Raw genomic sequence first — 12,529 nt, forward strand, 5'->3', positions numbered from 1 at the left:
CGGGGCGGGGCGGGGGGGGGGGCCACGCCCCAGGTGCCAACTGCATTGTCCCGGCCGCTGCCACGCCTCGCTCGAGTGCCAACCCTCGGGCCTTGGGGGCACATTATGGCCAGGCGGCGGTCGGGCAGGGCGCGGGGAGCGTCCGGATCATGCCGGGTTGCGAGGTCCTCGTCTGGGGGGAGCACGGGGGGAGGAGGCGGGGGGGTCGTTGCAGCCTCTCCCGCGGGAGGAACACCAGGAGAAAAGGCATCTGAATGGCGGGCCTTGCCGGGCCATGTTCGCTGCCCCCCCCCCCCCCCCCATCCCCTGCCCGGAAAGTGAATGCCCCTCGGGTTGAGGCCAGCGCTGCGCGTCGAGAACCGCGGCCCTCAAGGCGTCAGCTTGGGATGCCTTCCGGGCCGGCACCCATGTGGCGCCAACCGGCCGTCCCGGATGGTGGCGGCTCCCCTCGGGGGCATGGGCGGTCCCGGGTGCCGTGCAAGATGTTGGCTGTGGCTCGAAATGCATGGACCCAATATGAGCGCCGGGGACGGGATCATGAGAGAGGGGGGCGCCCGAAAGGGTCCTGCGCTTGGATGGCCGGCAAAGGACCGGACTCCCGGGAGAGCAGAGGTATGGTGTTCGTGATGTTGGCCGGGCTGGGAGGGGATGATTGGTCGGAGCTTTCCGCCGGGTGGCGGCAGATCACCAACTGGCGGTGAGTGTGCCATCATGGCGGGCAGCGGAGGCGCTCTGTCGCACGAAGCACATGGTGCCCGGCTACTGTGGCTGACCCTCGGAAGGACGGGCCTCGTGCAGGCAGATGTATGCGCCCTTGCCGCATGATTATACATGGGGAGGGATTACTGGTCGGCCGAGCCGACAGGCCAATAGCGCCATTACTGGAGACGGGAAGAGGAAGCGGGGCGGAGTCCATGTCCAGCATGGGCCGCCAGACCGGCTGATGATCCGTCCAATGGGGCCGGCGCGGGCTCGGAACCAGAGAACCGGGATCCATCCGGGGGACACCCGTACGCCCACCAGTGCTCCAACGCTCGGCGTGATGCCAACCATGGCCCAGGCAGCATGCAGTCGAAGGGGGCCAGGGGTGGGTCGAAATCCGCCAGGCTGCAAGGAGACGGCTCGGCCGGCGGACAGGGCCGATATTGCCGAGAGAGGCCAGGGTCTGGGTCAGGCCCTTACGGGCCCGGGAAGCTGTAGCTGCCGTGGTCCACCGGCATGCTGCTCGTGGGCTGAACATGTCCATGCCTGGCGGCCAACACCCACGGATGATGTGGGGATCGCGGCTCGGGGAAGTCGATTAGGTCCGGCGGGGGGCCTCATCTATATTATTGCCCCATGGCCCCGACCGACGGGTCTCCAGGCCCCTCTCCGGTCCTGCCCACCGGAACGCGGACAACAAGCCGAGGATGGTCCTCGGACCAAGGGGGGGAGTTGGAGTCTGGCACGTCGATGGTCGGTGGTCATGGTCCCTCCGCGAGTTCTTTCCGCATGCTTGGAGGGACATGCGATGGGAGGTTCATTGGGGGGCCCCTCGTTCGGATGATGGATGTGCCTTCGGGCAGGATGGCCATGTCGGGCCGTGCTCGAAATAACCGGGGCAAGGCGGGATTCCTGCCTGGTCGCAGGAGCCAGGACGGCCTGGACCTCGTATGGGAGGGCGCCTCCGAAGGAAGTGGTCACTCAGCACCGGTGAGTGTCTTCCTCGGAGGCGGGAAGCGATGATGTGGGATGGTACTGTGACTAGCGGGGCGCCAGGCCGCCGGGCCGGGCGGACATGGACTGTCCGCGGAAATGTCCAAATACTTTACTTTCGAGCTGCTGCGCTTCGTCGATGCACCTCTTCCTGGCTGTACGGTCGACTGGTCCACTGGCACACGGTGGATCAGGCCCCGGTTCCCCTGCGATGGGCTCCCTTGGAGAAGCGTGTTCCCCTGTTCAACGGTCAGCTGGTATGTACCAGCGCGGGGAGATCCCAACTTGGGGGGTGCCGCCAGGAGATCTCTGTCTGGACTCTGGCGATTCTCATGCCTGGCCACAGGGCGACGCGAGTGGTCGTTCCCTTTTCGCCCCCATCCACAATCTTTTTTTTTTCATTCAGGCCGATGTAGCCCGCTTGGCATCCCGGCCGGGGTAACCGCGCAAGGCACCGTGCACCGGACCAAAGCATGGGCCCCACTGGCCCCATCATCCCGCAGGAGCACGCTCCAATGGTCCCCCTTTCAACGGGGGCACACGGGCATAAACCTCGACCAAGGCTAATGCCATTGGGACACACGATAGAGGCCCTGCACCATAACCACGCGTATGTGCCGCCAATCGCGCCAGAGACGCGACTGGGCTGCTGCTTCTGTGGCAGGAGAGAAAGAGGGGTGTATTTCCACGCAATGTATCCGGGCAAGAGCCCGCCACGGACACGCGAGCACGATGTGCTGGCCGCCGGCCCTGCCTGGCCGGAGACCGCTCACATGAATTGCCCCCCTCCGGAGGCGACTCCCCCGATGTAACTGGTTGTGTCTTTGGGAGGGGGGGGCTTTCCCCGGGGGGGAGGGGGGCGGGAGGCGGAGTGGCGATATCAGTCAGCCTCGCACATCAGGCCATCCGCCGAGAGAGTGTACCCCGGGGCACAGGCCACACACTGGAGGGCACGCTGCTCCGGGTGGTGGGGGTGTTTGACAAAGCAGTGGAGGCAATGGTCCGGGCACGGCACGGCAAAGCGGTCCTTCTGGGTCTGGTAGAAGAGCCCCCAGCCGGGCTGGGTGAGGGCATCGGCCGTGCACCGGGCGGCCGGGGTGATATCGAAGGAGCTGGCCGGGTCCAGCTGCTTGACCCGGGGGATGTGGTTGGGGCTGGCGGTGCACTGCATGCAGCCGATGCCCAGGCCGTTGTAGCAGGTGCCGCAGCCGCCGCCACAGGGGAGGCAAGCCTTGGCATACTTGTAGAAGCCCTCCGGGCAGGTGGTGAAGCACTCGCTGTCGCCGAAGAGGGCGTGGGCGAACTTGCAGGCGGTGCAGTTGGTGGCATTGGTGCAGGTGGCGCAGCCCGGGTCCAGGCAGGGCAGGCACTGCTTGCCGACTTGGTAGAAGCCCTCCGGGCAGTGGGCCACGCAGTACTGGCGCTGCTTCTTCTCGCGCGGCAGGACCAGCAGCATGCCGTCCCGGCAGACGGTGCAGTTGTCGGTGTACAGGTGGCATTGGGCGCAGTTTTCGTGGCAGGGCTGGCACTGTTGCTGGGCCGGCAGCGGGTCGAAGTCCCACGTGGTGCCGGAGCCGCAGGGCGAGTAGCACTCATCGGCTCCGAGGATGAAGGAGGGGTAGCACCGGTAGCAGGTGTACTTGTCGGTGCACAGGGCACAGTCCACATCGCAGGGGGAGCAAATGCCGAAGCGATTGTAGGTGGCCCCGGGGCAGGTGGTGCGGCAGGCATTTTGATGGAGCACATGGTTGGGGGTCTTGCAGCTGAGGCAGATGCTCGGGTCTTCGTGGGCACACCGCTCGCACTTGGGATCCAGGCAGGGGGAACACCGGCCGGCCAGGGAATCCTTGGTCGTCTGGGGGGGGCAGGTGTGACCACAGGAGCCGTCGGGATGGGCGAAAAAGCCCCGCAGGCAGGAAAGACACCGGGCCGGATTGGTCGGGTCACAGTGGAGGCAATTGCGCGGGCAGGCGAGGCATGTGCCGGCTCCATTGTCCACCGTGGTGGCCGGGCATTGGGGCTCGGCTTCGGGGTCGCCGTGGGCACCGTAGCCCCGGACACAGGCGCCCGTGTGGACGGGCTGGCCCTGGGCGGCGAAGGCCTTGGTGCTGTGTGCCAGGAGGAAGCGCCCGGCCGGGCACCGGGTGCAATCCTTGGCTCCGGGGCCGGCGCACTCGTCGCACGAGTCATGACACTGGAAGCACACGCCGGGGCGGCTGCACTTCAGCAGATGGCCATACTCCGGGCGGGCGAACACCTCGTCGGTGGGGGCCGCGTGGCGGGACATGGGCCAGGCCGCGCAGTCGAAGCCCTCGGGCACCAGGCGCCGGGGGATGCAGTGGTCGCCGCAGGGGAGATGGTCGGCCGTGGGGCAGGCACTGACACAGCGCCGGTCGGCATTCAGCCAGTACCCCGGGGCACACTGGGCGCAATCTTCATTGATGTGGGGATGGGCAAGGACCTGGCAGCCGGGCAGGTCGAGGGGCTCCGGGTGGCAGAACCCCTCGCCGGCGGCTTGGAACCGACAGACGGCACACTGCTTGTGGTTGCCGGGCACCACGTTCCAGCAGTGGGCCGGGCCAATTTGCAGGAGCTTCGCGCTGGACACCGCCAAGTCGGGGAGCTCCTTATCCAGGAAGGCATAGCCATCGACCAGGCGATAGGCGCTACTGTACTGGAGGCACTTGAGGTCGCCGGATTCGTACTTGGCGCGGAGGCACCGGCGCAGGCTCGGGTAGCAATACTCGTGGTTCAGGGCCTCGCCTGATGCCAGTCCAGCGGGGAGGGGGGGGGGGGGGGGCAAGAAACACCGGCACAAAGCCCGTCCATGGCAGGAGAGGAGGGGGGGGGCAGTGGACAGAGTGCAGGGGGATGCTCGGTCAGGCGGCGTGGGGCATGCCTCCAGGGAGCAAGGCGGATGCAAGGGAAGGGGCGGGGTGCATGTGGAAGGCGTGCATGCGGACATCGGGGGGCCATGGGGCGTGGGTCGTCGTACCGGGGGCATTGCATCTGGCACTCGTGATGCGGGTGAGGTCCTCCTGGGCACTGGCAAAGCCCACGACGCCGCTTGCCAGGAGGAGCAAGAGGGCCGAGAGGAGACGCCAGCCGGGCGTGGCGGGGAGCATGTTCACAACGGGCACCGTTGGTCGGAGAAGGAGGGGGACCTTGGGGCGGCGGGGTGTCACTCTTCGATGGGGGGTCAGTGGGCGGCGGATGGGCGAAGACAGGGGCTGGGGTGGCGGGGGGTGTTTGGTCATGTCGGGCGCCGGAAATATCGGCACGAGTGGGGCATTTATACCCCTCTGGCTGGGGGGGGGGGAGACCAACGACTGTGGCCCGCATGGTGGATGGCAGAAGGGAAGTGAATGTGTGGGGTGCTGCACTGCGGCCGGGGTGGGCGTACACGGAGGGGTCCACCGAGACCAAGCAGGCAGTCGGGCGAGCGTAGATCCGCCTCAGGGACGACCACATGCGGTAGGTTGCGCATGGGTATCGAGTGTCCAGGGCTCGAGGGGAGGGGGCGGAGGGGGAGGCGCGTTGCCTGGTCCGAGGCCCTGGGCCCTGCCCGAGACTCAGGCCTAGCATGAGGCCCTGGGCCCTGCCCGAGACTCAGGCCTAGCATGAGGCCCGGGCGAGGGGACGGCAGGTGGGACATCTTCCAGGCTCTTTGTTAGCTGTTGAGAGGGGCCAGGCAGTTGCTCCGGGGGTGTTCACGCGGACTCATGCGCACGCACGCCGGTTGTGGACAAAAATGCCCAAACATGAATTGGACCCAGGGAAGAGGTGGTGATCCTGCTCCCCCCCCGGGTCCGAGAGAACCCCAGAGAGGGGACGGCCGAGGGTGATCGGCGGCTGGAGGGGCGGGAAACACGAAACAGGGGGCCCCATGGCGCGGGTGGAATGCCCTTGGCAGGGGGCGCCCGGCGTGCCGGATCCGCTCGGACAGGCATCCCCTGGCGGGGTGGCAGATTTTCGCGAAGGCGCTCCCTGGTGCTCCCGAATTCGTGATCTCCTTCTTCAGATCGCTGGTGGAATATCACCCGAGGGTCGACTGGTACGCGGGGAGTTGGAGATGGGGTCCGCCGTGTCGACTTGCGCTGCCGAGGCGGCTTCCGATTGCCGGCTGATGGCCGCCCCCCCCCCGCGGTGGACACAAGGAGGCCCGCCCGAGGCTGGGGCGCCCTCTGACATTGAGAACTGCGGCGATCCTTCATCCGAAGGAGCGGGTACTTTTCCCCTGGTGCGGGGAATGCCCGGCCCGGGTGTTGGCTGGGTATAGACGAACTGACCGATGATCTGGGAGTATGCCATCTTGGCGGAGGAAGGGATGTGATGGGTTTGGCCAGATGCGCGTCTCCACGCCCGGCAAAGGGTCCCGGGCGGGACCGAGCCTCCGGTCGAAGACGGGGCGGGTGACAGCCCCTTTGTCGAGGCCCGCCGGGTGGGGAATCATTTGCTTGGGTCCCCGGGGGCCGGGGAATAAACATATCGGGCTCAAGGGGCCCGGCTTTAGTGAGAGCTCGAGGGTCAACAACGGCATGGCAAGGGATTGGGGAGGCGGGATTCATGCTTCAAGTGCCTCCCAGTGGTGCATGGGGTCAGAGACGCTGGGGCCACGGGGGACCGAGGAGAGGGGGAGGCGATGGCCAAGGTGGCCCAGAGGCGACGCGACGCGCCGCGCCACGGGGAATGAGGGGGGGCGCGAATGCGGCACAGTCGCTGCAACCCCTCGCGTGCTCCCTCGACCCGGGAAGGCTCATGGACGTTATGCTCGAAAGGTCATCCGGTGGCGCAGGCCATCACAGACCTCGGTGAGGGATTAGGGGGGACGAGATTCAACCTCGGAAGCAGGGAGGCGGGGCCGGGAAGGTGAACGGGCAGGGCGGCGCCCGAGCAACGGCGTGAGGTAGGCGCGCATTGGAAGAGGGAGAGCCGCTGGCTTCTCGCGCCGGAACTTGGGCGTGTGGCCAACGCCAAGCCAAAGGACATGCCTCCGGCCAGCGGAGGATCACTTTGCCCAAAAAGAGGTCCTTGGATTGGGGGCAGACCGGGGGGGGGGGGGGGGCAAGCCATTCACCTGGGACAGGATCTCGGGCGGGGTAGTGACCCCCCTCTAGCAGGCATCAAGCCCGGCGTGGGAATGACGACATCCCCTGCCTGCAGGACACGATGCATGGCACCATGCTGGATGGTGAGATGCAGGACACCACGCGGACCAGGAGGCGCCGCCAGGGGAAAGTGCCCCCCGGAGCCATGCCCCCAATCCAAGGGCCTCTTTTTGGGCAAAGTATGCGCCGGGGGGCAAACGAGTGTTCGAGTCGAGAGCAAACGTGCGGTGCCATTGACCATCCGGAGGCTGGGGATGAGTGGAAGAAGATGGCGAGTGAGCGGGACGGGGAAATGCCCGGTGCGTGATATTTGCAGGCAGTGCCTCGGTTGCGCGAGTAATTGGGGCGGATGGAGCCTCTCAGGAGGTGGGGCCTGTGACGTAGCAGTGGCCGGTGGAACGCTGGATCATGGGACCGAGTTTATCTCGGCCGGCCTTGAGGGTGGGGGGAGGCGGGGGTGAGGGTAGCGGTGTGGAAGAGGGGGCGAGGGGGGGGGGGGGGGGGGCCTGCCAGTTTGCCAAGAATAGGAGCCCCATGGTGGAAGGGTAGTCGCGGGAGGCGATCCCCGAGTGCTGTCGGTCCTTAGAAGGGCGTGCGTGAGGAAAAGGCAAGTCTGCCGAGGCCATATCGGACAAAGTATGGACCTCGTGGACCCTCGGGGGGAGCGCGGTGCCTGGTTCCCGACGTCTGATGCGGTTCTTCGGAGTGGTGCGAGTGTATCACGCCTCGCAAGATCCATTGGTCGGGGCCACTGTCCCCCCGCGGACAGTGCCTTTCGCCGGGAGGCTTGATTGCGGTGCGGTGGGCCGCAGGGGGGGTGCCAGGCGCCAGGGGCCATCTGGAGTTGCCCCTCGTGAAGCCGATGCTCCTTCGAGTGTGCGAGGCCGGGCGCCAAGATGGCGTGTCTTGAGGTGTCGGATTCGGTCGCCCATACGAGCCGCAACCAGGACCTGCTGGACAGGGTACTGTCCCAATCCAGGATGAGGCATCTTTTTTTTTTCGGGCATTGCTCCGGCGAACTGGGCTCGGTCCCCGGGCGAGGGCCGGATGTGCTGGGAAGAGAAAAGCGGATCGAGGCCGGGAGGAGCAAGTGCCGAAGATCGCGGCCCCCCCCCCCTAACACCATCAGACGTGTGCCCTTGGGGGGATCCCATCGACAAGGGCGACGGGGTGCCTGCCTATGGGCTGAGCGCGCAAATCAAGCCGCCAGTTCTCTCGCGACAGATGGCCGGGATGGCGGTCGGGATGGTCCGGGACCCGGCCAAAGCCGGGTGGTGAGAGGCGATTTCGGGTCGCGGCCAGCGCGACTCGAGAGGAGCAGCCCCTTTTGATCGAGGGAGAGAGGGAGGGCGCCGGGCCTGGAGGCGGGTCGGAGAGCAGGCGCCGCCGCCGGGGCTAGCCGGGTACTTACGTGATTTCCTGGGCACCCCAAATGCCAACGCTTTGGACAGAGGTCTTTTCCTTTTTGTCCCGGGCAGCAAAAGGGTGAACTTTTTAATGGAGACAACATAGAACGGCCAAAGCCGAGACTGGCTGAACGGGGAGAAGACTTCTGGTCAGCGCAGTGGTCCGCGTGCGTTTTTGAATACTGTCTCTGTTGTGTGCCACGCGGCCGAGGCTGGGTTTTTTTTTCTTCGCCTCTCCTCGCCCTTGTCTGGCCCGGCCTTTTTTTGGGGCTCCGAGTTCCCCACCGGACTTGGGGTGTTGCTGGCGGGGGGTTCACCTTGCTGGGGTCAGATATTTGCACTTTGCTCCTCGGCGCAAGAAGCCTCGATTGCCAAGGCCCCTTGGGCTTGGTTCCCCCCTCGTGCGCCCATGGGTGGATATGCCATTGGGCCGGGTGCTTGGTCTGGGCGTCAGGATGTGGAAGGAACTCCCGGTCGTTGGCTGTGCAGCCGCTAAAAGGCGCAGCCATTATTTTTGAGGTGTGTCCCGAGAACCTGTTGCCTCCTTTCCAGTGGCCACTCCGGAGGGGGTTCCTCCCCGCTGGAGGCCCGGCCTTCCTCCATTACCATGCCGGGCTCTGAGCGAAGGTCGTGATGGTGTGTACCAATAGGTGAGGAATCGTGGCTGATCTTGGGACAATCGGCTCCGCCATGGGCTGGGTGTGGCGTTTGCAGGCGTGCTCCTTTCCCCAGTGACCTCGCTCTCCTTGTCGTCCTCGATGCGGGAGCCTGGCCGAGCGCCTGCGCGCGACGTGCGTGGAAAGAACTGCACTCATCAGCCAAGCCTGAGTAGCGGCCTGTGGGAGATGAATGACGGCTTTTGGCTGCGCGATAGCCCTGGAGGATGCTGGGTGCCCCGTGGCGAGCAGCGTCGCCCCCATGAGGGGGAGCGTATGGATCGCGTGTCAGAACCGCCGAGACAAGGAGCATCTGGCTCCATCGTCGACCCAAGTTCGTGGGTGAGCCGGCGGCTCTCGGCAAATGGAGGCCATATGACATTCTATGTGTCCTTGGTTTCTTGTCATACATTCATTCCCATGTCCACAATGGCGCTGGAGTGGTGGATGCGCTTCATTGCTCCCAGGTGGCGAAGAGGGGCATTCATAGGTACAGCCAGAGCTTGTCGAGTGGCCATCCAGAGTGTGTCTGCCTGAGACGGTACACCTGCCCACCTTGGTCTTCTCATGTCATACTTGCTTTTGACGTCGCTGGACGAGACGCATAGCCGCCGCTCCGGGACCTTGTCCTTGCCGGATGCTGACCACTGGTGGCGCTCGCGGGCGGATGCCACCGGCATGGTCTCCGCTGATGGAGCAAGGCAGTGTCATATATGAAGAGCACGGAGTGCCCTTGTGTTGGAGGGACTCTCGCAGAGGGAATTCCGAGAAACTGTGGATCCTGTGCCGGCGCTTCTTCCCAGGGGCCTTCCATACGGACAGAGGGGCTGTAGGGCGTTCGGTCGACCCTGCCAAGGGGAGCTGGCGTGTGACACATCAGCCGGAGGATATATCCCTTGGGGTGGTCGGGCGGCTGTGGGAGCTCCGATCCATCTGGGGCATCCCCGACCGCCACTGCTTGGTGTCGAGGCAGTGCCATGGGTCCGATCGCCGCTAGGCCGGTTCTGGAAGGGGAGTGAGATATCGGCTGATGTATGTTGCTATTTATTGGGGATATGGAACGAGTTCCGGATTACAAGCTTGTGGATCGGCCGAAGGGGCTATCGGCTGGAAGATGTGGACACCTCGGCTCGAAAAGGGAGATTGTTGATGGGGGCGGATCTTTTCAATGAGCTGCTCTACCTTGGAGGTGGGACTTGTGAAGGTAAGGCCGGAGGGGGTTGATGTGTCATGGCGCAGAGGGCGGGTCCAACTTGTCGCCGCATGCGGGAAGCTGGAGGCGTGACCTTGGGCGTATCTCCAGCCAGCATGTCGCTGCTGCACGCGTCCGAGGCGGACGGCATCAGCCCCACGTTAACCTACCGTCATTTCTCGGGGGCAAAAGACCTTTAGAGCATTGAATTCGATGCTGTGGGCGGCCGGGAATTCCTTGTGCTAGTGGGACCACATTGACCCTTTCGCTGTTGACCGCGGACCCGGACAGACCACGCGAGCAAGGGGTCGATGGGCTATGGTTATGGGGCATGGGTTAGCATGTGCTCTCGGAGTGCTCGCCGGGGCTCATGGTGCGAGGCTCCGCGGAGACATCGTAGCCAAGTATTTCTACGTTGCAAGGGCGAGGGAGCCTCGAAGAAGCGCTTGTCGGAGCCCATGCATTGGTTCGCCACCAGTGAGCCGTATGTCCCGGGTGGGCAGTGCAGCCCGCATTTTTTTGACAAAGATCACGGCCGTGGCCCATGAGGTATCTATTCAACACCAGGCGGCAGTGAGGCAGGCGCCGGGACCGAGAGAATGCGGCTACCAGTGCTGACCGATGGCTGTGGCCTCGCGGAAGGCAGAACGAAGGACCCCGAGCTGCGGGGCATGCTGTCGTAGGCAGCGCTGAGCAGACGGCTGGGCTTCTCGGGGCAACCAGTCTGCCCGTGTCCCAGACCAGCCGAAGCAGGATACGGGCCTGCGCCGCACGAGGTGCCTTGGCCGAAGGCGGAACTCGGCGTGAAGAGGGAGATCGGGTATGCAGAAGGCCTGTGTCGCGCCCCTCGGGGGGGTGTCCAATGTGTGGACTGATGAGCATTGCCCGGGATGTGGGCGCCTGTGCTTTGCAATTGGGGGGATGCCGACCGGGGAATCGAACGCCCAGGCCAATGTTGCCTCGCCGCCAGGCAGGACAGATGGACAGCGTGACAACCATGCGTGGGCCCGCTCCATGCCGGTGGCGAAAAGCGCGGGAGGGTGCAATTCCGGGTGGGGGCACATCGTGGCACCGAGGATGAAGACTGCCTCATGGGCATCCATGAAACGGTGCAAGCTAGTTGGAAGATTGCGCCGGCGACACCGCTGGCCCGGGTGATCCACTTAGCGAGGTCGGTGCGGGGCGCGGCTTTTGGTCGATGTCGGTTTCCGCCGGCGGGGGATCAGAGCGACGCCTGGGTGTGTCTGGATGCCACAAGGCACTGGGTGTGCCTGTCTAATCGCGCTGGCGAAGCACTCGGACTGGCACATCGGAGTAGCGTGCGAAGTGGCGACCCGAGCGTGTCATCCCCGCCGGCCAGTATCTCTCAGGCTGCTGGGGTATTTTTTGGGCGGCAGGATGGCCGGCACGCGGAAGTTTGAGTGCAGGGCCGGCTTGGATGGCGCTCGATGTCGATGATGCGGAGGGCGCTGAGCCCGGGAACTGTCAGAGGTGGATCTTTGGCAGGCTGACAGCCCATCGAGCGTGCATATAGCAGCAGCGGCTGCCTATCGCGCGTGAAGATTCGTCCGGAGAGCCGGGGGACCAGGCGACGAGTGCATGCGTGTTCCAGGACATCGTCGATCGTGGTGAGCATGGGCCGGTGGAGATAATGGAGCGTGCTGCTGCGTATGTCTGTGGGTGGTGCGCCGCCTCACGAGGTGTTGAGCGATGGGCGATACGCGGCAGGTCAGGCACGACGGATAGAGACGCTAGTCGGAGAAGCAGGACCGGGGGAGAGAGAGAGAGTATTCCTGACACACTATGGCCGCTAAGTACGATGAGTGGGTGCAGGGGCAGACATGTGTGCACGGGCGTGGTGTCGGGTGGGAGTGAGGTGTGCCAGGGGCCGGGGTGCAGGGGAAGCGACGAGGGGCCGACCGAGGCGGGGGTGGTGGCCAGTCGGTGGGAGGGGAAGATGCGGGGGCGTCCGCGTGACCAGTTTGCGGAATCCGGGACCATCGGGGAAGTAGGCGGGCTACGAGGATGTGGCAAGTGGGAGGGGGTAGGTGGGAGCGGAGAGTGTGGGCATGGGGATCCTAGGCGGGGGAAAATGTATGCGGAGGGGTGGCTGTTGGGGCTTTGAAGTGGCGGGAGGAGGGGCCTCAGCGAGCGTGCGTGTGTATCAGAATCAATTGGGCTCCAGTAGAATGGAAATGGCATGGCATTAAGAGTGTCACGCTTTGTTAGCCTGATTGTCAAAATCCCGAAGTCGCGGCGAGCGAATGCGCTAGAGCGGCGCCGAACGCTGTTGGAAAACCACCCCTTATCAGAACATAACCGTTCAATTATCAGAATGCGTAATCCGCGTGACGCGAAAAAGGGAATTAAAAGTGGAAAAAAGTGCGGAGAGGCGAATGTCGCCGGGAGGAGGCAAAAAGAGGTGAGAAAAAGACTCCTGGCCGCTTGGGCCACATCGGCGGTTGACGAAGT

General features: G+C 64.8%; 1 protein-coding gene across 1 annotated transcript; it reads right to left on the bottom strand.

The window, feature by feature from the left end:
• Positions 1-2,575: 2,575 nt before the first annotated feature.
• H696_05070 (hypothetical protein) lies at positions 2,576-4,820 on the bottom strand (the record flags this gene model as incomplete). The annotated part of the gene is made up of 2 exons (XM_009498931.1): positions 2,576-4,458; positions 4,691-4,820. The coding sequence occupies 2 exons, from the start codon at positions 4,818-4,820 to the stop codon at positions 2,576-2,578; spliced, it is 2,013 nt and encodes a 670-aa protein (XP_009497206.1).
• Between the last annotated feature and the right edge of the window lie 7,709 nt (positions 4,821-12,529).

Source organism: Fonticula alba, assembly GCF_000388065.1.
Source record: "Fonticula alba strain ATCC 38817 unplaced genomic scaffold supercont2.8, whole genome shotgun sequence".
NCBI lineage: Eukaryota > Rotosphaerida > Fonticulaceae > Fonticula > Fonticula alba.